This window comes from Topomyia yanbarensis, chromosome 2 (assembly GCF_030247195.1).
Source record: "Topomyia yanbarensis strain Yona2022 chromosome 2, ASM3024719v1, whole genome shotgun sequence".
Lineage (NCBI taxonomy): Eukaryota > Metazoa > Arthropoda > Insecta > Diptera > Culicidae > Topomyia > Topomyia yanbarensis.
Genome location: NC_080671.1, coordinates 138,255,032 through 138,280,059, shown reverse-complemented (window position 1 = coordinate 138,280,059; position 25,028 = coordinate 138,255,032). Strand labels below are relative to the sequence as shown.

Genomic DNA, 25,028 nt, shown 5'->3' with positions numbered 1-25,028 from the left:
ACACGCGTTTTAAGCCAAGCTAAAAACTAAGATAGTAACTATAATATTCTAGTAAGCTACTTGAAATAGTTCTATCAAATCCGACTGTTATCCTGTTATAATAAGTTACAATTATAACTGTTATAATTAGTTGTAATGCTATTGGAAAAAGTAAGAACTTACACCAAAGTTGCTCTTTTGAAACTTTTGTGTATATTGTTGTTTTGCAACATATTAAAAATTCCAAACTAACTTAGTACGTTGATTTCATGAAACGATACTGTTATCAGTCATTTTTACTTTTTAGATAATTCAGGAATTCTGGGAATTGAAGAGGGGCATTTTGGCCCGGTGGGGCGTATTATACCCTTTTACCCTGCTATATTACATTTTTATATTTCATTGTTTCACATACTTATTTTTTATCTCTTGTATTGGATTGGATTGGATTGGATTGGATTGGATTGGATTGGATTGGATTGGATTGGATTGGATTGGATTGGATTGGATTGGATTGGATTGGATTGGATTGGATTGGATTGGATTGGATTGGATTGGATTGGATTGGATTGGATTGGATTGGATTGGATTGGATTGGATTGGATTGGATTGGATTGGATTGGATTGGATTGGATTGGATTGGATTGGATTGGATTGGATTGGATTGGATTGGATTGGATTGGATTGGATTGGATTGGATTGGATTGGATTGGATTGGATTGGATTGGATTGGATTGGATTGGATTGGATTGGATTGGATTGGATTGGATTGGATTGGATTGGATTGGATTGGATTAGATTGGATTGGATTGGATTGGATTGGATTGGATTGGATTGGATTGGATTGGGTTGGGTTGGATTGGATTGGATTGGATTGGATTGGATTGGGTTAGATTGGATTGGGTTGGATTGGATTGGATTGGATTGGAATGGATTGGATTGGATTGGATTGGATTGGATTGGATTGGATTGGATTGGATTGGATTGGATTGGATTGGATTGGATTGGATTGGATTGGATTGAATTAGATTGGATTGGATTGGATTGGGTTGGATTGGATTGAAACAATTTGCAACACTCGTTAAGGCACTGCCTGATGGTTTGTGCGAGAAGAGCGCGTCAAACTTACCATGCCGTGACAGATAAGAATAAAAGCACCAACAACATAATCCCAAAGAATTAGATGGTCAATAATGCCATTCCTATCTTCTGACTAGGGGCAGGCGTTTCACGTTCCCTAATCCAAGACATAGTTCGAATGATGCTCTGATGTACCCTCCCCATACCAGCATATTTGTTATGAAATATAATGTAAATAATCAAAATGCAATATAATGGATCAAATGAAATATAAATGATTAGCTATACAAAATCTGGTGTTTTATGTTCATAAGTTATACTTATGACATGCTAATTTTTTATTAAGTGACAAAAGAGCCATCTGTCTAAACGATATAGTGTCCATCCAAAAACCATTAATTGTAGTACTCTCCAGAATGGCGTAAATAACTAATGACAAGGGATTCTTGCTTCACTAACCCTAATCAGTCCATAACGCGCTACTATGGCCTTGTTGCGGTAAATTATACAATAGATATCTATCTATCTATCTCTGTATCTATCTTTCTATCTATCTATATCTATATCTATCTATCTATATATATAAAAGTCAATGTTTGTATGTATATGATTTATAGACTCCCAAACGGCTTAACCGATTTCCGTAAAAATTTATACGTAGTAGGCATTAGTTATGGAGCATGTTTGTGTGCTATTGGTTGGGGATTATCTTACCGCTAGATGGCGCTTTGGAACAAATTGTGTTTTCCGCATATTTCGTTGGAAGTCGCAACAACGCGCGATGGGTATTAGCTAGTACATTTATAAAAGTTAATGATTGTATGTATATGAGTTATGGACTCCCAAACGGCTTAACCGATTGCCGACAAAATTTATACATAGTAGGCATTTGTTATGGAGCATGTTTGTAAGCAATTGGTTGGGGATTATCGGCCCACCATATGGCGCTTCCGTAAAAAATGTGTTTTCCTCTTATTTCGTTGCAAATCGCAGCAACGCGCGATGGATATTAGCTAATTTTCTACAATTTTAACGCTGAAAACATTTGAAATTGCTTCTTAGAAGGGTAAAAGTTAAGATTTATACGTCTTTTTCATAAAATTTCACTAGGCAGCGGAATAATGAGCGAAACAAATTTGTTTACAGAAATCTGTTTGGCCCTTTTGAAGAATTAATATTGAAATAGTGAATTCATTTTTGGAGGGAGGGAGCGTCAATCGAACGCTAGCTTAGTCCTGCCATTAAGTTAGTGTCGGATTCTGATGAGACGAAGCCGGAACGAAAATTCCATAACTAAATTATAAATCCTTCGCCAATTTTAAAACGAAAGAAACACATATTAACACATATAATCACAAAATTTTATTTTCAAGCACACTCAAAAACTGATACTTACAGAATATAACAATTAATCATTTACTTGAATTCTTTCCAATAAAATATAACACAAAATTGACAATTATTTTTCCTAAAACTCCATTCAATCATACGATTGTTACACTAACAATTTTAAAGTTTCGCGATTCCCAATAATGTTTACGAACATAAAGTCTTCGTACAATACCAAATTCAAGCCAAAGAATTCCGAAATATAGATTTTTGTTCGTCAATATGCTGGCAAACCTAAACCCAAATACCCTGTTTGAATAGCTTCATCTGCCATACGCGAACGGTGGGTGGCAAGTGTAGTTTACACTTGAATAACGATGGAGCTATGATTAATAATAAAATCCACTTGTTTTAATGTCATGCTGCTTCTTTAGTTAATAACTTTTCTCAGCGAATTTTCACAAACTTGCAATGTTCCTCAAATGTGTTCAGTAGAAGAATATCTTTAGAAATATACAGTGTTCTCATGAATTGATTAATGAGGTGATTATTTAAGAATTTATTTTCAATGTTAACATATTTTCCATATTAATTTCCATATAAACTTTGAAATGTTTGGAGGGTCCGTAGACACGACCGATCGGTATCAAAATTTGCACAATTACCAAGGGCCATAAAAGGAATCAGTAGAGCCTGGTGGAGATTAAAGTCAAAAATTGAACGCTGTGCATTGTATTGTGAACGCATTTGCTAACTTATGTACCACCAGATGGCGCTTTCAATGTCACTGAAAGTTCTTTTGAAAATCAAAGCAATGGGGTCTCTACTATATATTTACTGTATGTTACTAGTTAATTTCATGGCATTTTTGTCAAAAGACATTGTACTGCACCGGTATTGCAACAATCATTCAAAGTTGGATGTAATCAGTCTATCTCTTTTTCATATTACACTGATGTTTACTACTAGGCCAAAACGAAAACGCTATCAGTGTGATAAGTAATAACACTGACTGAGGGGATCTTCATTGGCCCATACAGCCACTCTCACGCGTAATTAATGCACAACAGTTAATTAATTTTAAACACCGACCAGTTGACCTACGAAAGCTTCCTTTGAATTCACAACATTCACAATCGCTCGCCTCGCGACCGAATCGTAAATTGTAGTACCCCTAGATTCGCGCATAAAACGCTACCCGTGCAGTGCGCATGCTCGTACAAACCGCTCGACAACGTTTACATAACAAATTTTGACATTTTTACTTGGGTATCGTCAGTGGATCACGATTGCTTCATTGTGCACAGCGGCAAGTCACCGGCACCGAGAGCTATTTACTTACAAACTACCTGTTTGTGCAAAGATTTCGGTTCACTTTCACTTTCGACGAGGATCGCGGAAAAGATCAGCAGCGCATAAGAAAAACATCAAAACAAACCTCGCAATTACATCACTAGATGTGAGTATGCCACCGGAGCGGCCTTGCTCGTGAGTGTTCCTATTCTGTCTACAAAGTTCGAACACTTTTGCACTGTTTGCTGTCGGAGCGGCAGTGAATTCAGTGGTTATGTTTTGATTGCATATTGATTCTGTGCGTGGAAGCTGCATGTTGCTGGTGTTTGCGATCTGCTTCTCGCGTAGAGTAGTAACCGCTCAGTTCCGTGCCGCCGAACATCAGCTGCGCGAGCGTTGCCGGGCTCAGTCTTGTACAGTATCTCGCCGGACGAGCTTCGCGTTTGTTACTAGTGAATAGTCGCGGCTTTTGTCGCGTGTTTTGAATGGGACTGTGGTTTTAGGGGTTTACAGTGAGCAGATTAAAAAGTGGTAACCGGCTGGCATTGACTGGGCTTGGGAGTGTGTGTTCGAATTGTGTGAGTGCTGCTGCCTTTGCAGCTGAAGCACCAAACATGCTGTTCACTGGGAGCGTCATAGGTCTGGCGGTCCTAGGACTGTGGGCTCTGGTCTTCTGGCTCTATGACAATTTCAAATCACCCGTTCAAGCAATCGTGGCCATGCTGATGCCCTACTTTGTTCCCTCGGAAAATAGAAGCCTGGTGGAGCGATTCGGCAAATGGGCTGGTAAGCGAAGATCCTTCAGCCAACCGAAACGAACGGTCCGCATTCCCTGTTAATTTATATTGATATGTTGTGTGTGTGTTTTTCATTATTATTTATTGCTGGCAACGATCGCATCAGTAATCACCGGCTGCACCGACGGTATTGGCAAGCAGTATGCATTCCAGTTGGCCGCACGTGGTCTCAACATTGTGCTCATCTCACGGACCACTGAGAAGCTAATAGCCACAGCCGCTGAGATCGAACAGCGTTATCAGGTTAAAACGAAATGGATTGCGGTGGACTTTGGTCAGGGCCGGCCAATCTACGACAAAATCAAGCAGGAACTGGCCGGTATCCCGGTCGGCATTTTGGGTAAGTGTTGGGACATCTGGGTAAGTGTTAGGACTTCTGGGGACACATATTCCGGTGTTCATATTTTCATTATCAATACAGTTACTATCAAATGGAAGAGAAATGAGTGGTGCTAATGTATGTGTAACATAAAACGACAAAAACTTGTTTAGCCAAGAAATACGATAGCTAGGTCAGGTTACGACAATCAGCTATCTGAAGTGTAAAATTCCAAAGATGAAATTTTTATTTTTGTGAGAGCAGTCTTCGCTTTATCGCAATGAAAATAATAAATTAGCCTGAACTTTTTAATCTATTGAAAACGTAGGACAGTAATCTATCGAGAAATATAAAATTATTGTGTACAAGACACGATCAGGCTTACATTGAAAAGGCATATGGTATTATCTGTATAACTTTATAATAAAATGGGGTGCTTAAAGACATGAAAAAATATGTAACCTAAAAGTAACATGAAAACTATTGATGTTTTTGATAATGTAGTAGACCGGCAGGCTTCACTGGGTTAAAACAGTTTCGCTTAGTATTCTCAAATATTCTTCGCAAGACACAAAGAAAATGAATAACAAACTTCAATGTGATTTTATTGTATAAGAAAAACCGTCAATTCAACTTGTTCTGATAAGAAAATGGTTTTCACGAGAGATTGTGGCATTTGATTCGAGCTGATACTGATGCTTCTTGACAGCAAATACTCGCTCGTACATCTCTAGTTCTGAGCGATGGTTAACTTCTCCGAATATACGAATCTAGATCTTTTGGATGGACCTTCGGATCGTAAAATTTGCAAACAAGTTTTATTCCGGAATTGTTTGGTGGCTTTATCAAAAAATTTCTCAACAATTTACGCAACGTATGGACCAACTTGTCCGTTTACAAAAAATGTTTCATCCGGGAATACCAGAATCGTTACGAATCAAAAAATTACATGGTGTGGTGTGTGCTGATAGTTCTAAAGTCATTTTCAATTCTAAACATGGAACAAACAATGTTCAATTAAAGTGATCTAGAAGAAGTAAGCTGGCGGAGTTATCCATGGTGCCTTGAGTCAGGAGTCACCGGTTTGTGGGCGCGATAGCATTAATAAATCTTATCAGAAACATAATAGCCGCTGGGCGTGCGTGATCCTGATCTTGATCATTAAAAATTTTCTAAAATACTCTTGAAAAATTTTCTAAAATACTCTTGAAGCATCGCGGAAATGCTTTGGAATTTGGCGAAAACTACCTATCGTACAAATTATCTGAAGTTCAAAGGATCTCTCTGTAAATGAGCAATCTTCCGAATGTTCTAGGATCTTCCTGAAACTCATAAGATGTCCCTAAAGTTTGTAGGGTGATGATTCCTTCTGATGATTTTAAAACGGTTCCGTTAGAATATACCCCATTAGGCATAAATACAAGGTACGTTGGACAAACGAAAAAAATGTCCCGAAAATAAAGCGCCGCGAATTCTGGAACAATTACGTTTTTACGTTACGGAAACAGGACAATTAACGAAAATCATGTGTTTTATATTGCTTGTGGCACTAAAAACTAGATTCTAACCGAATTACGCACTTACTGTTCTTCAATTAAATTCTTCTCATAGACTGGTTAATTCAACTGGTCTGTCTATGACAGTACCATCTCTATCACTTGAAATACATGTGTTTTGACAGCTCGCAGTTTTCAGTAGCAGTTTGATCACTCGCACTTTGGAACTGCGAAGTCCAGGTTGATGGGAAGTGCGCAATAATTATGTTCAATCCTCCTTCAATAACGCCCGCATAACGCTTTTATTGTTGGAGATATTTGTTTTTATTTTGTGAACTTCTGTCACTGCTTCCGCCATGTCATTAGCAAATCGCTTTTCTGTGAGCTAGTTCACAACTTTATGAACATTATTCATAAAACCAAAGGTTGACTCGTGATTTTATTGGTAGATTTAGAAATATTATTAAGAGTCCAACTATGCGACGTGAACAGGTTCATGGTTTATTACATCTTGAACACGATCTAGTTTTCGTGGTTGTGAAACATATTTTCTCGTAAACTTTTCATAACACATTAGTCCCGAATCAATACCCGACCTCACGAAATAGTTCACTAAAATATAAAATATAATTGATGTATACGTGTACTGAATTATGGTCTCTAACGAAGTAGTCATGTCTCATAATTCGCGTCCGTTAAATAGTTTACCAAATCATAAAATATCATTCATGATTCGTGAACTAATTCAAGATTCCTAGTACATTAGAGGAATTGCACGAACATCCGACCGAAAATCGTTAAAATCGTGACCGATCATCTTTGATTCCGATGAAACTTTTCACGTTTCACCGGCATAGAAGTTAAACATTTTCCAAAGTCAATAAGATTATTTTGATTCAAAAACAAAAATTTATGTTAAAAATTTAAATTGCAAAAAATACACTTTTTTATTTTTTATATTTTATCAATTAAAAGCAAAAGCGAAAAAAACATTTTGAAAGTGATTGCTTGTTGGAAAACTTATCGATAAAAAAGTTTTTCTATCAATAACTTTATACATGTTTTAAATTACATACTATTTGACATACAAAACCGTAATTTCATTATGGAATATAATTCTACGTATCATTTTAAATCAAAATGCAAACAAAAATTAACAAAAATCTTCTTTTCGAGATATTTGGAATTTTACTCCAACAAAAACAATTAATTCGTGTGATTATGTCCTTTTTATAAGTTATTCGCGTTACCCCATTATAAAATATCAACAATATAATGTTTGTCGTTTTAAAGACGCGAAAGAAACTTTTTCAGTGTATTTTGATTATGGAGAAGCTTTAAGTAAAAAAGTTTTCCTAACAACTTTTGATATATTTTTACAATTCATACTATTTGCAGTCAAAAATACAATTTTCTTTTTGAATGTCATTCTAAACGCTATTTCAAATCAAAATACTCTTACAATTTTTTTTCTAAAATGTGATAATTTTCGAGATGTTTTAAATTTTGTTTTAACAATACAATTTACCGATACGTTCTCCATCAAGCAATACATTTAAAATGTTTCTTCTGTTTAGGTTTTTAGTGACAAAACATAAAAAAATTTAAAAATGAGTTTTTTTTAAATTTAAATTATTTAACTTTTTGATTTTATGAAAAATGACTGTTGCAATTTGCAACGAATAAAGTAACTGATTTCCGATTTCTTGAAACGACGTGTATTTCAGCGCACTCAGCGACGATAACTGCGCGACGATTAAAAAATCCCTATTCAAAAGGGGAAGAATATATGTTTTATGTTGTACATGATAATTTTTCAGTGTGTGTGATTGTCTTATTTTATACATAAATTTGCATGAATTATATCGACTTACGTTTAGTGTCTCTTCTGTGTTTGTTCTCCTTTACGTTTAGTTCGTAGATCGGTGGTGGGTAAGCTAAGGGTTTTAGTTTTTTAGGTTAGGATTACATTTACATAATTTTTAACTGCAATTTACCTTTTTTCGAACGCTCGCTTGATCGTTTGATTTAGTTTGCTTGTTTCCGTAGATATTAAGATAGCAACTAAGTGTCAATTAAGGACTTATACGAACTGCTCTATTTAAGTTTAGGGATGAATGCAGTACCGCATGTACTAACTGAACTGTGATTCTGAAGCCAAAAATTTCCGTATTATTTATAACTACTAGTATCTGCCTTCTACTTACAATTTCAGGCAGAGCATCCAATTTAGGTTTTAATTAGCGTTATACAATTGTAGATTAAGAATTTTAACTAGCTCATAAGTAATTTTAGGTTTAGGTTTAGAAATGTTAACTTCACGATCTGTTTACTTCTTTTATCTCTTCTTCACCCTCACTGACGTTTCATCTACCTCTCCTCGTTCATACTTGCGCCAGCGGCGTCCTAAATAAAGGGGCGATGACGTGGAAAAGATGTTTAATATAGGTGTGCCCCATCGTTGTGTTTGGATGTATGGTGCGGCGCAATGAGCAGTTGCGACAATGACAAAACATTTTTTTCAGTGTATGTTTTTTTGTACAGAAGCATTCATTCCCTGTAACTCGTTCTCAGGTAGTTTTGCTGTATAAAATAAGCAATGGAACAAAAAAAAATTATTGCACGAAGAAACGTCAACGCCCTTTTGAAAAATTGCTCTTGTATCAAAGTATTGCAAATGGCAGAAAAAACATGGAGATACATAAACCGAATACAACTGCAAAGTTTCGTTCGAATCGATGCTGGTCATATGTTGCCGTCTGCCGGTTTCTCATGGAATCCCTCATTAGTCACACCGCACCATTCGTGCTCGTAAAATAGTTCACAAAATCATAAAATATTATTTATAGATTCGCGAAATGGTTCATGCTTGCTAGTACATGATTCACAAGCTCTCTTGAGTGCTTGTGATATTTGGAATATATTCAATTTTACACAACTCTGCATATGGTCATAAAATTCTCACGTGAACTATTTCACAAAATTTAGATTTTGTTCTTGATATTTAATGCAGAGCCGCATATATAAGAAAATTATTAGGACCTTAAACATCATTATTCATTTGATAAGGTTCAATGTGATGTCCGGACAGCAAACGAAACCTGCACTGGGCATCAATAATACTTTATAGAGCCACAAATCGTGTTCGTGAAATTGTTCATAAAACAAGATACCGCGAATCGGTCACACTTGTATGATCTAGGTCATATCGCCACGTTACCTGATCAAAATGAAATAACAAGGTTATAAAAGAATTCAATTTTCGTAGTAACCTGTGCTATATATCTGGTCTCGTTAATAGTTAAAATAACAGAAAATTATAACAAGCAACAGTGCGAGATATAGTTTTGAAATGTTTCTGATCGGGTATTCTGAGTAAATAAAACCAATAGTAATTAAAAATAGCACATCACTACCAGGTGAAGAGGAATGACGAATATCATGATAAAACTGCTAACACAAACTGTCCTGCTAATATCATGGACATGAGTCACGTTACTACATGTGACAAATTCGAAAATGAACTCAAGAATAAAATATCCCGAAAACGTACATACAAATTACGAAAATCGTGACTAAGATCCATGAAACGCAGATTACACTACTTCTGATTACAACCTCACGATAACTTGAACAGAAATTACGAAAATCGTGACTAAGATCCTGAGATCATGAACATAAGTCGCATTACTCTGCCAGCAAAATCCGTTACATCCGTGTGAGAAATTATCTACGCGAAAACGGCGAAGCGCAATGGTGTCTTCTGGGATGTTGTATGATAATGCAACCTTCCATTTGATGATATGGTCATAGTGATCAATCCAAAATTTCTACAACTTCTTTCAAAGTATAAGAAACAAGATGAAGTCTTCAGAAATGTTAAAGAACTTGTTTTTGCGAACATCTTTACTGAAGACCAATCTCTATATATAATTCACCCGAAGTTATTGACTGATATTTGTGAATGACCCCTTAACAACTTTTTCCTTCAACGTGACTTATATATCGTTATCGGCAAAATCTTGCTGTACAACTTTGCCGAAAACATAATTTTAATATTCGCACTTGCAAGAAAGTTGGTAAACATATCTCATTTTTAGGGAGATTAATTATTAACATAACAACACCATATGTCTTTTTTCCTTTTTTTATTTCGACTATGTTAGTCACATTTTCTTTTTTTTACATTTTAACGACATTCATGTCGGTTGTCACGGTAAAGATGGACACGTCTATCGATACCAGGACACATGTTAGTGAACTCGGGTGATTCGTAGTTATACTGCCTAAGCTCGACCCTCATTAACAGAAGACAAATATTAAGCCCGTACGATATTAAGCCTGTTCTAATGACCCTGCCACTTCTAGTTTTCCGATCAGTTTACTTCACATCCTTGCTCTCACTTGAGTACTATTGCTCCAATTTTCATAACTTTCCCTACCCAGTAATCTCTAGCTAATTGAATGTCGTTAAAATGTAAACAACGCCATATGTATGTGCTTGTAATGTCCACAAATTCTCCCGAAAACGTCATTGACCCAAGTTTAACGATTAGGCGTAATTAATAGATAGCACGATTCTGGCAAAACAACCACTGCCATCTGTGGCCACTTCCACAGGATGCTAACTTTGCGTTGCTTCAATTCTTGGTAGGATAAAAGTTCATGCTGCGAAAAAATTCAATCGACGGAATAAATGATAAAATAAATAAATAAATTGTATGAATGAATCTTATGAATTGGATCATTAATTCATATGTCGTTTTGATCTTTTCCAAAGCTGCTGACGTTTAAAATACGTAGCCAAACTTTTTTTTACTATGATAAATAAAAATGATTTCGTGCAATTGAATTAATAAGGCAGCACCTTCCCTTTAAACACATGGACCTCTATCCATTTGTTGGATTAACTGTCGTAGATGCTAACCCATGTGGCTAAAACTATTGTCAAGTATTGATCCAATTCACCTTACTTTGGATCTATTACCTTTTTTACATTTATTAAATCTAACATTGATTTTTTTCTTTAATCGTTCTTCATCCGGGTCTGGGATAATACTTCAGTCAAAAAGATTCGGTCATCGATGATGTCGTTAAAGTTCATACAGATTTTGAACACCACGAATCTCACTACGATGTTCATGATCGTTTTTTTTAATCAGAGAGTTTTTGTTGATTAACGCATGGACGATGCTCAAGAACCAAACAAATTGTTCTTCATTCTCAACAGACACTGGGCCATCTAAAAAGTGAAGGATATTGGGATATTTGAAGTCGGGGTTTGCCTTCGAGACATAACAACTTTGATTATTGGTGGATTGTTACGGGAGAGGGGAGAAGGGCGGTAAAATTTTCACGGTGAGCAAAAATCATATTTCATAAAGAGAGTCTTAGTTTATACAGTGAATTTTCGTATAAAAATGCAACAGTTGAACAGTATTTTCCTAAATATTTATTGCAATGCATCGAAAAATTGGGTGAATGTCCAAATAAACAAATTGGATGAAATAAATAAACGGAATGACTGAACAGAGTTAACAAATTAATAAAAGGAAGAAACTAAATAATGAATGAATAAAATAAATAATGTGGGTAAAACTAATCAAATCAATAGAATAAACAAAATGAACAGAATTGATAAAATGAATAAACAAAAGAAAAAAATAATTAATTGAAGTAAAATAATTAAACTCTATTAAAAAGGCTATACAATTAATAGAATAAATTAAATTGTGCCAAATTCATAATTTTGGTGAGGTGAATGACTGGAAAAATTAGTCACATTATTGAAATGAAGAAACTGAACGAAAGGTATCAAAAGGAAAAAATGAATAAATGGGGAAGAGCAGGGTTTTAACACAAATTATAGTTTTCTCACGAAACAAACATTTTGCAAATTTTCACCGGTCTACGTACCTTTTCTTGGCTAATAAGATGCAATAATAAATATGTTTCAGTTAGTGATTCTACTGTATATTAAAATGCACAAACTATTTATACACCCAAAATCCGACGGGTATGTTTCTATTACTTTTGGGTAAGATTCTATTGTCTAGTAAATGGTGGAACGACGAATTTTGGCAACTGTACATGTATGTGCATCACACAACCAAACACTCGGCTCAAACTCGGCTCTGTCCCTTCCGGATTCGGATCTGTTTCCGGATCCGGACCAGTTTTCGGATCCGCACCAGTTCCCGAATCCGGACCAGTCCTTTGATCGAGCCCATCTCCTTTTCCCCTTTTAGGTCCGGACCTGAACCAGGCCCAGATTTGGTGCTTACATCCAGGCAACTGTCTGGATTCAGATCCTCGGTTCGGATACGTGGATCCAAACCATAAGTTTTGCTTCCCATACATGGGAACGACTGGTTATGTTCTGTGCAGTCGATACCTTACTGTTGACGTCCGTGATAGAAAAGAAATTTCAAGTTAACACAGACTGAAATACCTCGCCACTATTCCGAGTCGGTTTTTTTCTGACTGTACTTAGAAGCTAGCCGAGTGTGAGCCGATCTTCAAATACGGAATGTGTCGTGTAGAGAAAATCGAAACTCGTCTTTATCCACAATGTGTTCGCTTTGCTTGATACGCAATACAATGACAAGCGAAGTGCTACACACTTCCAGACAATCCGAGGCATTAATATTTATTTTATAAATATTGATGAAACATGAGAGTGACGCAAAAAGGATTTGAACGTATTGGTATTACCGTTTGGAGAATTTTTGTTGTGTCTGTTTTAGTATTAAACGCCATTAGCATTACCGTAAAAGTATTTCGGCCGAGTTTTGGGTGTAGGGAAAGAAAAGACAAAAATCTTATTGTCTTTCCAAACATACACAATTATATCGCACTAATTATTATTTATTAACACTATACTGCCCATGATCGCATATTTGTCCCGTTTTCTATGGGATTTCCAATAATAGTTGGAGCTCAGTATTTACCGTGCAGAAAATTTTGGGAGTTTAACGGTGTAATTTGTTCTTGTATCATCTGCACTTTAGGGTTACTGCTTTAAACTAGCACAATCTTCTCCAGCAGTTTTAGTTTTTATCAATGGAATGAAAGGTTCCCAATTTATTTGTTTTTTCCTCCGCACATCTCTGACAATGAGGATAACTAGTATAGGGGAACATGGGGAGGCTTGACCAAGCGCAAAATTCTATTTTTGGCTATGGCGTCTTCTATTCGATTCTCAAATTTTTTTCAAAAATATTTTTAGACTTGTTTCGATCCCTTAAGGTAATTTTAAAAGTTTGGAATAAAAAATCCTTTCCTTACAGAAAATATTACGTGATTAATAAATTTGCATTAAATGATGTAATTTTTTATCACACTGTGTATGGACATATCTACTCGACTACTAATTACTATTAATGTACTAATATACCATCTTAATCCTTGTGAAGCAGTGAAATGATTTTACATAAATTGGAATAGTTATTACTAAAATTTGCATGACATTGAACGCAATAACTAATGTTGGGGAAACTTGACCAAGATTTTATGGGGAGACTTGACCAAGTGGCAATTAGCTAAAGAAAGATGCAAAATTCCTGATACTTATTATGCTTTGGTATCCACTGTTAATGTTAATCATGCCATAAAAAATCCCACCTCAAACATAAGTCTTTATATTTTAGTATTAGTAAACAAAGTTAGCAATAGTAGGACTGATTTCGTGATGTGTGAACATGCAATGCAAGCAGTACAGTTTATCCGATTTAAATCGAAATTTATCAAATGCAGCCATTTAATATTTTTTACTGCTACCTAAGGGTCTCGACAATATGGCAAAAATATTTACAGTATGTTTTATAACATTATTTTTTGTTATGATTTTTCAAAAATCCCTTGGTCAACTTGGTGAACAAAAAAAACGATCACAGAAAAACTTTTGTAACTTTTCAAAAATTAAGTTAAAAATTCTGCAAAAAATCATGAAGACGCACAATAACTTTGCACATTATATCTCAATGTCTTTTGAGGGATTGAAGGCTTTTTTAGAGATTTATGCAGTTTTAGCTGGAAACCTGGTCAAGTCTCCCCATGTTCCCCTAAATGTGCAACTAGACTACTTTTCCGACGCTGGTGCGTGGCGTCCTGATCCGTTGCACGGGTTGACACCAAACTTTCTATATGTACTTCTGAGATTTCTGGGAAGGTTATAGGCACGATTTAATTCAATACCTAAATTTCTGAAACAAAATTCAACAAGTGCATAGTAGTCTCGAAAAGCGACCATCTTTGAAAACGAAACAAGCAGTTTTTTGCACACTGTTGGCAAAATCTTCATGGAAATCAATCAGTAGTATTGTAACAATGCCCCGACTACAAGATTGTGTGAAAGATATCGAAAAACTGCTGCTCTTGACACTTTCTCAGTTTAACCTTTATTGAAACGTTTTGTAAAGAAGTAAGGAAGCCTAAGGAAATTTCAATACCAAAAATCTCAACGATTCATTTAATTTGGTAAGTTATAATACTTTGCTAACTTTATCTTGCGTACTCTGATTTATAGCTTCCATACCCCTGCCTACAGACGTTGTATACAACCGATGAACACAAAAATGTTGCCTGTTGCTAGTTAACTATTATTGACAGTAATAACAAAATAATATTAAACTTTTTGCCTTTCTCATATAGAAAGGCTATGCAATCACTCTGAAAAACGTCAACTTAATCCCGGCCCGGAGGGCCGAGTGCCATATCCCATTTGACTCAGTTCGTCGAAATCGGAAAAAGTCTGTATGTGTATGTGTGTGTATGTATGTGCGTATGTGTCAAATAATGTCACTCATTTTTCTCAGAGATGGCTGGACTGATTTGCCCAAACTTAGCCTCAAATAAAAGGTGCAACCTTCCCATCGGCTGCTATTGAATTTTGGATCGATCGGAATTCTGGTTCCGGAATTACGGGTTTCAGAGTGCGGCCACACAGAAATTTCTCATATAAACTATAGGAAAAATTAAAAATAGAATTTTTATTTTTGATGCTAATGTGTTCAAGGTGCATGAAACGTCGAGATTTGATGCAAACTCGAAAAAAAAATTTGACTACGATTCACTTTTTTGGATTTTGGCACATTTTTGCCTTTCTCATATAGAAAGGTTATGCAATCACTCTGAAAAACGTCAACCTAATCCCGGCAAAAAAAATTTTCGACTCGTTTAGGGTTTCTGGATTTTAACAGGGGCGTAGTTGATGGTTTACGGAGAGGGGTTACACCCCCCCCCCTCTACTGTTCGCGCCCCTCCTTTAAAAATCTCCTTAAATCACCCCTCAGACCACCACCCCATCCAGCCCTCATACCCCTCCCTTTCAACCCCATCATCTTTAAACCACCGCTATATCACAAAGCATACCAATTTAAGCTGGGGAGTCGTTCGTTCATGGGACTTTCGCCCTCTTCACATACCCACCCCCGCATGACAAAATGAGTTAGCAAGCAGATAACATTGATCTAATGCTGATTAGGCTAATGGAGTATGATATTTTTTGCTTCAAGTGTTTCACCGTCGACACGTAGCTCATCAAGTCCGTGGCTGGCATGCCATTGTGTATAAGTGCAAAGTGTACTAAGAATGTAATGGACATTTCCACGATTATGATGAACATAAAAAGCCTCCGTGCCATAGTTTAGAGAAATGAGAAAGGCACAATTGCACCGCTAGGTGGATTAAAACAGGTTTTTTAATGTATATCTGGAAAATGTAAAAATGTATTTGCGGAGATTTTTGAACTAATAGAATATTGTCTTTACTTGGTTATCACAAAAATCGTATGGAACATTTACGACAGTGGTTTTCAACCGGGGGTGAATTCACCCCCAGGGGTAAATTAGCCTATTGCAGGGGGTGAATTATGCGGGATAAATTTTAACTTGTTATCCTAATATTGCCTTCTGAATTTTGTCTTTATATATTGTTTCAGTGTGTCAAGAATTGAAAAGCCTACTGAGAATTGAACAGGAACAGGTTTCTAATTGTAAAATTATGATTTTTATTCCATTGAAGATCATTTTTTCTGAGAAAGTAATGATGGCAAATAATTTTCAGAAAGGGGTACATCATAAGGATCAATATTCAGAAAGGGGCACATAGAAGCAAAAAGGTTGAAAACCACTGATTTACGGTAACGCTTGGTATCTCCACCTGTATACTAAAGCAAGCATCATGGCATGACGAAAAATTTCGATTAAGGCAACATCCTCTACGAAACAACCATTATGTAACTATCGCAACCAATCTCTTTCATCAGCTGCATTGTAAAATTTTAAGTAACCTTTAAGCGCTCACTTAACTATAGATCAGTATCATGTAATAGCTCAGCGATCCCGTCGAATGTTTCGTCATTATACTGTTTAAACAATCCATTGTTCATGATGATCACTTATTTCTTTTATTTCTTTCATTCTCCTACACTGCAAACTATATACAGTAAATAATGTAGGAACGAACGTAGATTTTCCGGATGATCTGGATAAGGTTCCGGAGGACAAACTTTGGGATATCATCAATATCAACATCGCTGCCGCAACGACGCTAACGAGGATAGTGCTACCTGAGATGAAACAGCGCCGCCAAGGGGCAATCGTGAACATCTCCTCCGGCAGTGAGCTGCAGCCGTTGCCATACATGACTGTTTATGCGGCCTCCAAAGTAAGTAGAGATACAAGTTAGAATTTGCCATTTATACACAAACACCATAGAACCATAAACTGACCGTTGCGATAGTGAAACTACTTAGTTAGTCAAGGGAATAAAATTTGTTTTTATTTGTCCGAATCGTCATCATTCTCAGTGTGCTAGCCAGTCACATACCGTTTCACACATAATGTCAATGATATGCATAAAAACCAGTTGTGTATAAATTCAATGTTATTCAGTACTCACTGCATCTAACATATTTCATTTTATTTGCTCCTTCACCCTGGTCAACCTGCACCAAACGCTCCGCCGAGTAGGCCTACATCCACAACTTCACCCTAGCGCTGCAGTACGAGCTGGAACCGTTCGGTATAACGTGTCAACTGGTCAGCCCGCTGTTTGTGACCACCAAGGTGAGTAAGATTCGGTTGACAGCCCGATTGGCACCCCCCTGTTAGGGGTCAACTAACCAAGTATCTAATTGAATGTTGTGTGAGAAAAAGCTCGGTGGTGGGTGACTAAAAAGTGATAGTCAGTTCAAGCGTGTGTTCTAAGTGCACATGAAAGATGGGGTGCACTCGAAAGCCGAAGCAGGCCAGTAGGCTGATACGGTTCTGTTTATAATAATTAAAAACAGCACTGGTATTAGGCACTTTGCCTGGAGGCTAATAGTCACCGGTATATATATACAGTTTCGTCGCACGCAACCGGGCGATGCCGGCCGGCAAGGTTTTTGGTTGTCGGCACGGTAAGACAATTTGATGGAGTCATCTGGGTACTGTATGGGTACAGTAGCTAGAGCATATGTTTGTTGTCACAAGGGAATGATGTACGAGATCACATGATGGAGTTTCAATGAACATTGTTTGGGGTCATTGATCCATTTTTAAATGCAATTTTTTGAGCTGATGAACTATCGCCCCTGCATTGTGATTCAATGTGCACACTACAGACTCATCTAAAACACAATAACCACCTGTTCTGTCTAATTGAAAATATGGTTAATTGGAAGAAGTTGATAATGATTTTGCTAATGAGTCTAGTTCGTACAATAGTGAGAAGGTTTTTACGGTGTTTCTTTAACCATTCAAACTTTATATAATTACAGAGAACAGTTCAGTCCGACTTAACCTTCTTTAGATATTAACTTTTTGTAACGACTAAGGTATAAGCGGGTCATATTGCCCTGGATCTTGAACTCAGTTTAAAGACAGCCAAATCTACGTATACTTTCACCCAAATTGTTTGTTAGATTTTCAGTTTCTGGTAAATAGTACCAAGTTTGAGCAGGTTAGGTGGCGGGAATCGATGTAAAATGGGGTAATGTTTGGACTACATAGATGTATGCAGAACCGGTATCATAAATCACAGATTTATTGACAGAACACTAATAATAATCATAAATAAAACAAAAATGAGAATGTAAATATCAATTTGTACGTGGTACAACCGATCTTGGATGTTTAGGATTACTATTACGATGCCTTTTCCAGCATTATTATAGTATTTCTCATAATACTGAACAAGCGACAATGTGGTCAATCAATAAAACTGATCCAATTTTTTTATAATATTCTTGAAAGCTTAGGTACATAAAATCTCATTTAAAACTTTAAGCATGAGCATGATGACCGTACAATTCTTAGTTGCTACTCCGTGATTGACCAGAACAAGTGAAATCGCACAGAGAATCAACGAATGTGGCCTGGGAGTAACTATCCATCCTCAATGTGCACGTTTTGAGAGTTCTATTCATTGAAATTCTAATAAAAACGCTGGCCACGTCCGTACAGTCATCGGGGATGGGAAAGAATGTTAGTATAGTAATAAAAGTTGTTATGGAGATCGTGTATACCTCTGCATCTCTCGTGGCAAACGAGAAGAAGTTTTTGTTAGTAGGATGGAGTAAAGAGTTGCACAAATCTGAATGAATCATGTGTTTATTGCTCTGGGCAGCCGGCTGCCGAGAATTTATGATAGGTTTATCGTTTATTGAATTAATTTTGAAATGCTTGGTTTGAACAACTTCAGCTCTGGACAGCCGACAGTCGGGAGTGTTGCATATGTTTAATTGAATCAAACGGTAGGTGAACGACTTTGCTATTCCTTGCTCCTTCATTTCGGCGAAATACGGCATTCCAAAAACAATGCTATACAATGAAAATCGGTAAAAATGGTCAAATAAACACTAGACAAACAAAGAAATTAATTTGCTCAGTCTAAAGAAATATCAGCTCGTTTGGCTTCAACCGGCGGATATGGGTTCCCTTACAATGCCATCAAATCAAAGAACATTTAAAATTACGTACGATAAAAATTTGTACCATTCAGAATATAACGAAATGAAGACTATCTAGTTATCTGCATTAAAATTAGATCGGAAAAAAATAATTACATAACCTAGATATTTTTTTCCAAAGATTGCACTGCTGATGAATCACATTATTCAAATAAGTGATAAAGGACGCGGACGAAAATAACTGACCACCGCAAACCCCTTTTTTCCCATTTGCCATATTTTCCAAGGATACTTTAAAAATACTTTCTAAATAACCACAGAGCTATAAGCCCTAGTTTATGAATTGATACGCGCTCCAGTACTACAACATATGATCTGACCTGTTTTACACATGTTCCGTATCTTCCGGTACGTCATTATATTATTAATAGGGTCCCTATCGCAATCACAAGTACGAATTTATGCGAATGATATTTCCACAAATCTTTTCGAAACAACCTCAGAGCTATACGATAAAGTTCATGAATTGACCCAATTTACGGAGGGAACATGTACTTTTGCATATAAAATATTTAAAATAATCCATAAAGAATTGTAAAACGATCCATAAAAAAGTTGTTCATATTCCATAAAACAAAATTGAAAATCCATAAAATAGTGTGAATGATCCATAAAAAGGGTGATTTGATCCATAGATTATGTAAAATTGAACCATAAAATAGTCGCAAAAGAGCACTAAAATAGTAATAAAAGAGCAATTAAAATGAACCAATGCCCCATAAAAATATTGGAAATGTTCCATAAAATGATACATTTTGCGCCATAAATTAACTGACATTGATCCATAGAATATTAACAATGTACATTAAAACACGTCGATATGTTCCATAATATCGACAAAAATGTTCCATGGTATTACAAAATGGAGCAACAAAATGTCAGAAAAAGTTCCATAAATTTAATGAAAATGTTTGCTAAATAATTTTTCTTGGTCCATAGAAGATGTAAAAATGAACATTAGAAATGATTCATATATCGGACATTAAATTATGGTTCATGGATATTTACAAAACGATCCATAAGAAAAGAAAATGTAAAACGACTCATTAATATGTGCTTATGCACTAGAAAAAATAAATTTAATGAATTCATGCGAAATTTTATGGTAAACTGAAAAAATAAGTTGTGCTTAATAATTCTCATAATAGTGACAATGTTTTAACAAGTGAGATTATACTGGGAGCTAGTGTGATGCAGCTTGGCCGCATATCCGAGCCGCTGAGGATCCGTTGGACGAGGCATTGATTAACCCGTAGCTGGAATTGCAAGCAAACCTGTGGTCCTCTCGTTTGCCCGGTTTACTTAAACATAGGGGCTAAAGCTAGTTAAAAGCGCTAGCCACATTAGTGAGTCTTCGTGTATAAAGTGTCCGTTTTCGCTTCAGATTTGCGACTCATGCCAGCCTGTATCAGTGGTCTATTAACTCTCAGCGCTCTAATATCATAAATACCCTGACGTTTAAAGAGTTGCCATAATGATTTCAGGTTAACTAAGGTCAGTTTGCTGACTAGTGGGATACGGAAGCTGAAGTTTAACTATAATGTATGCATTGTTTGTTGCAGTTTGACATTACAACCAAATGTAATAAACTTTATTATTAGTTCGAATAGCAAAAAATTCGCATGAATTCATTAAACTTAATTTTTCTGGTGCATAAGCACATATTAATGGATCGTTTTACATTTGTCTTTTCTTATGGATCGTTTTGTAAATATCCATGAACCATAATTTAACGTTCGATATATGAATCATTTCTAATGTTCATTTTTACATCTTCTATGGACCAAGAAAAATTATTTAGCAAACATTTTCATCAAATTTATGGAACTTTTTCTGACATTTTATTGCTCCATTTTGTAATACCGTGGAACATTTTTGTCGATATTATGGAACCTATCGACTTGTTTTAATGCACATTGTTAATATTCTATGGATCAATGTCAGTTAATTTATGGCGCAAAATGTATCATTTTATGGAACATTTCCAATATTTTTATGGGGCATTGGTTCATTTTAATTGCTCTTTTATTATTATTTTAGTGCTCTTTTGCGACTATTTTATAGTTCAATTTTACATAATCTATGGAGCAAATCACCCTTTTTTATGGATCTTTCACACTGTTTTATGGATTTTCAGTTTTGTTTCATGGAACATGGAGAACTTTTTTATGGATCGTTTTTCAATTTTTTATGGATCATTTTTGTTGCTTTAGCGGCGCAAACTTAGGCTTGCCATTTACGGACGTTTCGGATATTCTGGAAGATTTTTACTTAGCATCTAGGGTCAATATTTGAGTCATATCAATAGCATTTTAGATGGGGTCGTCAAACGGTGGGATAACAAAATTCTCACAAGTTTCCTATCTCATGCCTCCACGCGAGTCTAAGTCTATTGATGACATTTGGTCCTTAGACCGGCGACGACTGGGTGCTATCAGCCTTCTGCGGATAGTAGCAGAATGAGAGGGTGCGAACAGATCTAATCGAGAAAACATTGCCGTAAAAATGAATAGTTGATCGGAAATTAGCCCCAATACGACTAATCTGACTAGTATCTATGATCACGGGTCAATACGTATTAAAAATTCGCCGCGTCTGTTTTTATGAACCTAATTTCAAGCTCCGTTATTTCTAACAAGCCCGTGCATCAGGTTAACAATCCTTTATATTTCCTTTCAGTGTTCGTTATTATCGCTCGTATACTTGTATTCCACAAACAATCCGATATGGAAAATAAGAAATACTTTCCTTGATTTATAACATCTCGCACTATTTTTGCCTCGGTAGTTTTCAAGCCAATAAATATATCGTAGAGAAGAAGTAGCGAATTCTGTCCAAACACTGTTGCAATAAATAGTGATCCGGCCCATTACGCAGATAAGATTAGCTTTTATAGACAATACTCCCACGGTCGGCTGTGTGGAGTTCAAATTGCTTTTGTTTAGGGAACATAGTATACTCTCGGTAGCCGGCTGCCCAGAGTTTTAAAAGAACTAAAAACTAAACAAGATCTTCTCTTTTTCGAGTGATCGTGCACTCGAAGACTAACTAAACAACTACCTAATAAAATATGCTTTACAGGTCGCATCTCTTGCTTGGAGCGAATCCTAGACCTGATACCCTTCCAAACTACCAACTCCGCGACACCTATGGAAGAGTCTGATGAATCGTCGTCCTTCCGTTAAGTAGGTGGAGCTTCAACACTTCCTGTCTACCTTATCCTTTATCCTTCCCCGTGAACGATGGAGATGGGGGCGGCCGGCAATGATGGCTATCATGCTGTTGAGGTTTTAATATGGGTCGGATTGGTATGAATTCCTACTTACCATTTTCTAAGCAACTCTTATTACATAATCAGCAGTCAAACATGATGAAGTCAGTGTGCAATCCGCCAAAATCATCGTCACAACGCAACGCAACGCATATCAATAGCATTTTAGATGGGATTTTATATAAGCTTTCAAGAATATTAAAAAAATTTGGGATGAATTGTATTGATTGACCACATTGTCGCTTGTTCGATATTATGTGATATGCTATTGTACCGCAAGAATCGGCAACGAAGCGTAATCTTGAAGCCCAAAATCGGTCGTACCACGTACAAAATTGATATGTACATACATTCTCATTTTTGTTTTGCTTGTGTTTATTTTTAGTATTGTAGCAATAAATCTATGATTTATGATGCCCAATTCGGTACCGATTCCCACTGTCCAACCCGGTCAAAATCGGTAATATTTACCAGAAACTGAAAATTGAAATTCTAACAAACATTTTAGGTACAAGTACGTTTAGATTTGACTGAAATAAAAGTGTCTCAAAACAGTGTGTGAAATCCGGATCAATTTGATCCGCTAACACCTTATTCGTAACTTTTTTTGTACAACCCTTCAGCAATGTCCGCCAATTTAGAAATCTACTAAGAATCGTTGTTCTACATGAAAGAATAAAAGGCCAGAAATTCTAAACTTCCACGTGCAAATTTATGGAATTTTCATAGTTCATTTCATTCCATCACCTAAAAAAGGTTGAAGAATGTTTCGAACAGGAAAAAATAACAGCTCTTTATTTCAAAATATTGCCTAGCTGAAACTTTGGATCAGAAGCGTTTCTATTTAGATACATACACATTCAGGAGTACGTTTATATTTTTTTATTGATGCAATTTAGGCTTTCTCCAGTGGCGGCGCTGTAAAACTACATCTTGAGCCCGGTAATTCGGATTTCCGGAGGTATGTTCCACTACTGGGATATTATTTGTGAATGTCAATGGAATTCTGGCAATATGAATGTCAAAATTTCTGCAATTGACTATAGAGGAATTCCACGAAAGTCCGTCCGAAAATCTCTAAAATCGTGACCGACCATCTTAGATTCCGATAAAACTTTATAGGTTCAACCGGCATGGAAGACTAAACATTTTCCACAGTCAATAAGATTATTTTGACTCAAGCGTAATTTTTTTAAAGCGCGTAAACATTTCTACGTGCAATAATTTCAATTTTTTTCGATTACACTATTTTATACAGTAAAACTATCTGAGAACGAGTTACAGGTAATGAATACTTCTGCACGAAAAAAATATACACTGAAAAAATGTTGTCATTTTTCACAAAAACAAAAATTTATGATGAAAATTTAAATTACAAAAAAAATTCTAGTATTTTATATTTTGTCAACAAAAATCTAAAGAGAAAGGAAACATTTTGAATGTGGTTTCATGATGGAGAAATTATCAGCAAAAAAGTTTTTCCAACAATAACTTTATACATGTTTTTAAATTTCATATTAATTGACATACAAAACTGTAATTTTCGTACAGAATATAACTCTAAGTATCATTTTAAATCAAAATACATTTAACAAATATCTTCCAAAATGCGATTGTCTTTCGTAATATTTGGAATTTTGCTCCAACAAAAACAATTAATTCATGTAATTATGTTCTTTTTAAAAGTTATTCGCGTTACCCCATCATAAATTGTCAAAAGTCTAATGTTTATCATAAAAGAAGCTTTTTCAGTGTATTTGGATCATGGAGAAGCTTTTAATAAAAAAGTTTTCCTAACAACAACTTTTGACAAATTTTTATAATTCATACTATTTGCAGCCAAAAGTACAATTTTATTTTTGAATATGATTCTAAACGCCATTTTAAATCAGAAATCGAGCGGCCACATTCCACCAGAGCGGTAGCACAACAAACGAGCTGGTTTTTATAGTGCTGGACAACATTCGCCCACGCTTGTTCAAGTAATAGCGAGAGAATGTGTGTAGTGAGAAGCAAAAGCCCCTTTCTTCAACTATCGTATCATCAACGTTCACTGCCCACACAAAACAAGACCCGTGAATGTGAAAGATGCATTTTGGGAGCAGCTGGAGCTTGTCTATGGCAGCTGCTCGCGGCGGAATGTTTACCTTATTTACGGCGGCATGAACGCCCAGATAGGTCTCAGGCAATGTACAAACCGGTGATCGAACCGGACAGTCTGCACTCCGTTACGAACGACAACGGTCAACGATATGTGAACTTCACAGCCTTCCGAGAAAGACTAGTACGAAGCACATTCTACATTGGAATTTGGTCACCATGCGAGAAATTGCCCGGATAGATGTGATCTGTGCAGAAAATGTGGGGAGAAGGAATACTATTCAAGAGACTGCATGAAGCAACCGAAGTGCATGCTCCACACAAAGAGGGATGGGAGAGACCGCATGACGAGAGGCTGCATATTCCCAGCGTACAAAAAGGTGATGGAGAGCCAGAAGTGATGGAGGTG

The 25,028-nt window shown here is 36.1% G+C and overlaps 1 protein-coding gene across 1 annotated transcript in view; it reads left to right on the top strand.

Annotated features, from left to right (window-relative positions):
* Positions 1 to 3,628: 3,628 nt before the first annotated feature.
* LOC131681518 (inactive hydroxysteroid dehydrogenase-like protein 1) overlaps positions 3,629 to 25,028 on the top strand; it is a 32,133-nt gene continuing 10,733 nt past the window's right edge. The window contains exons 1-4 of the mRNA XM_058962333.1: positions 3,629 to 4,467; positions 4,585 to 4,818; positions 16,741 to 16,961; positions 17,267 to 17,362. Of these exons, the coding sequence (XP_058818316.1) occupies positions 4,296 to 4,467; positions 4,585 to 4,818; positions 16,741 to 16,961; positions 17,267 to 17,362 (723 nt within the window). The 5' untranslated portion in view covers positions 3,629 to 4,295. The remainder of the gene's footprint in view (positions 4,468 to 4,584; positions 4,819 to 16,740; positions 16,962 to 17,266; positions 17,363 to 25,028) is intronic.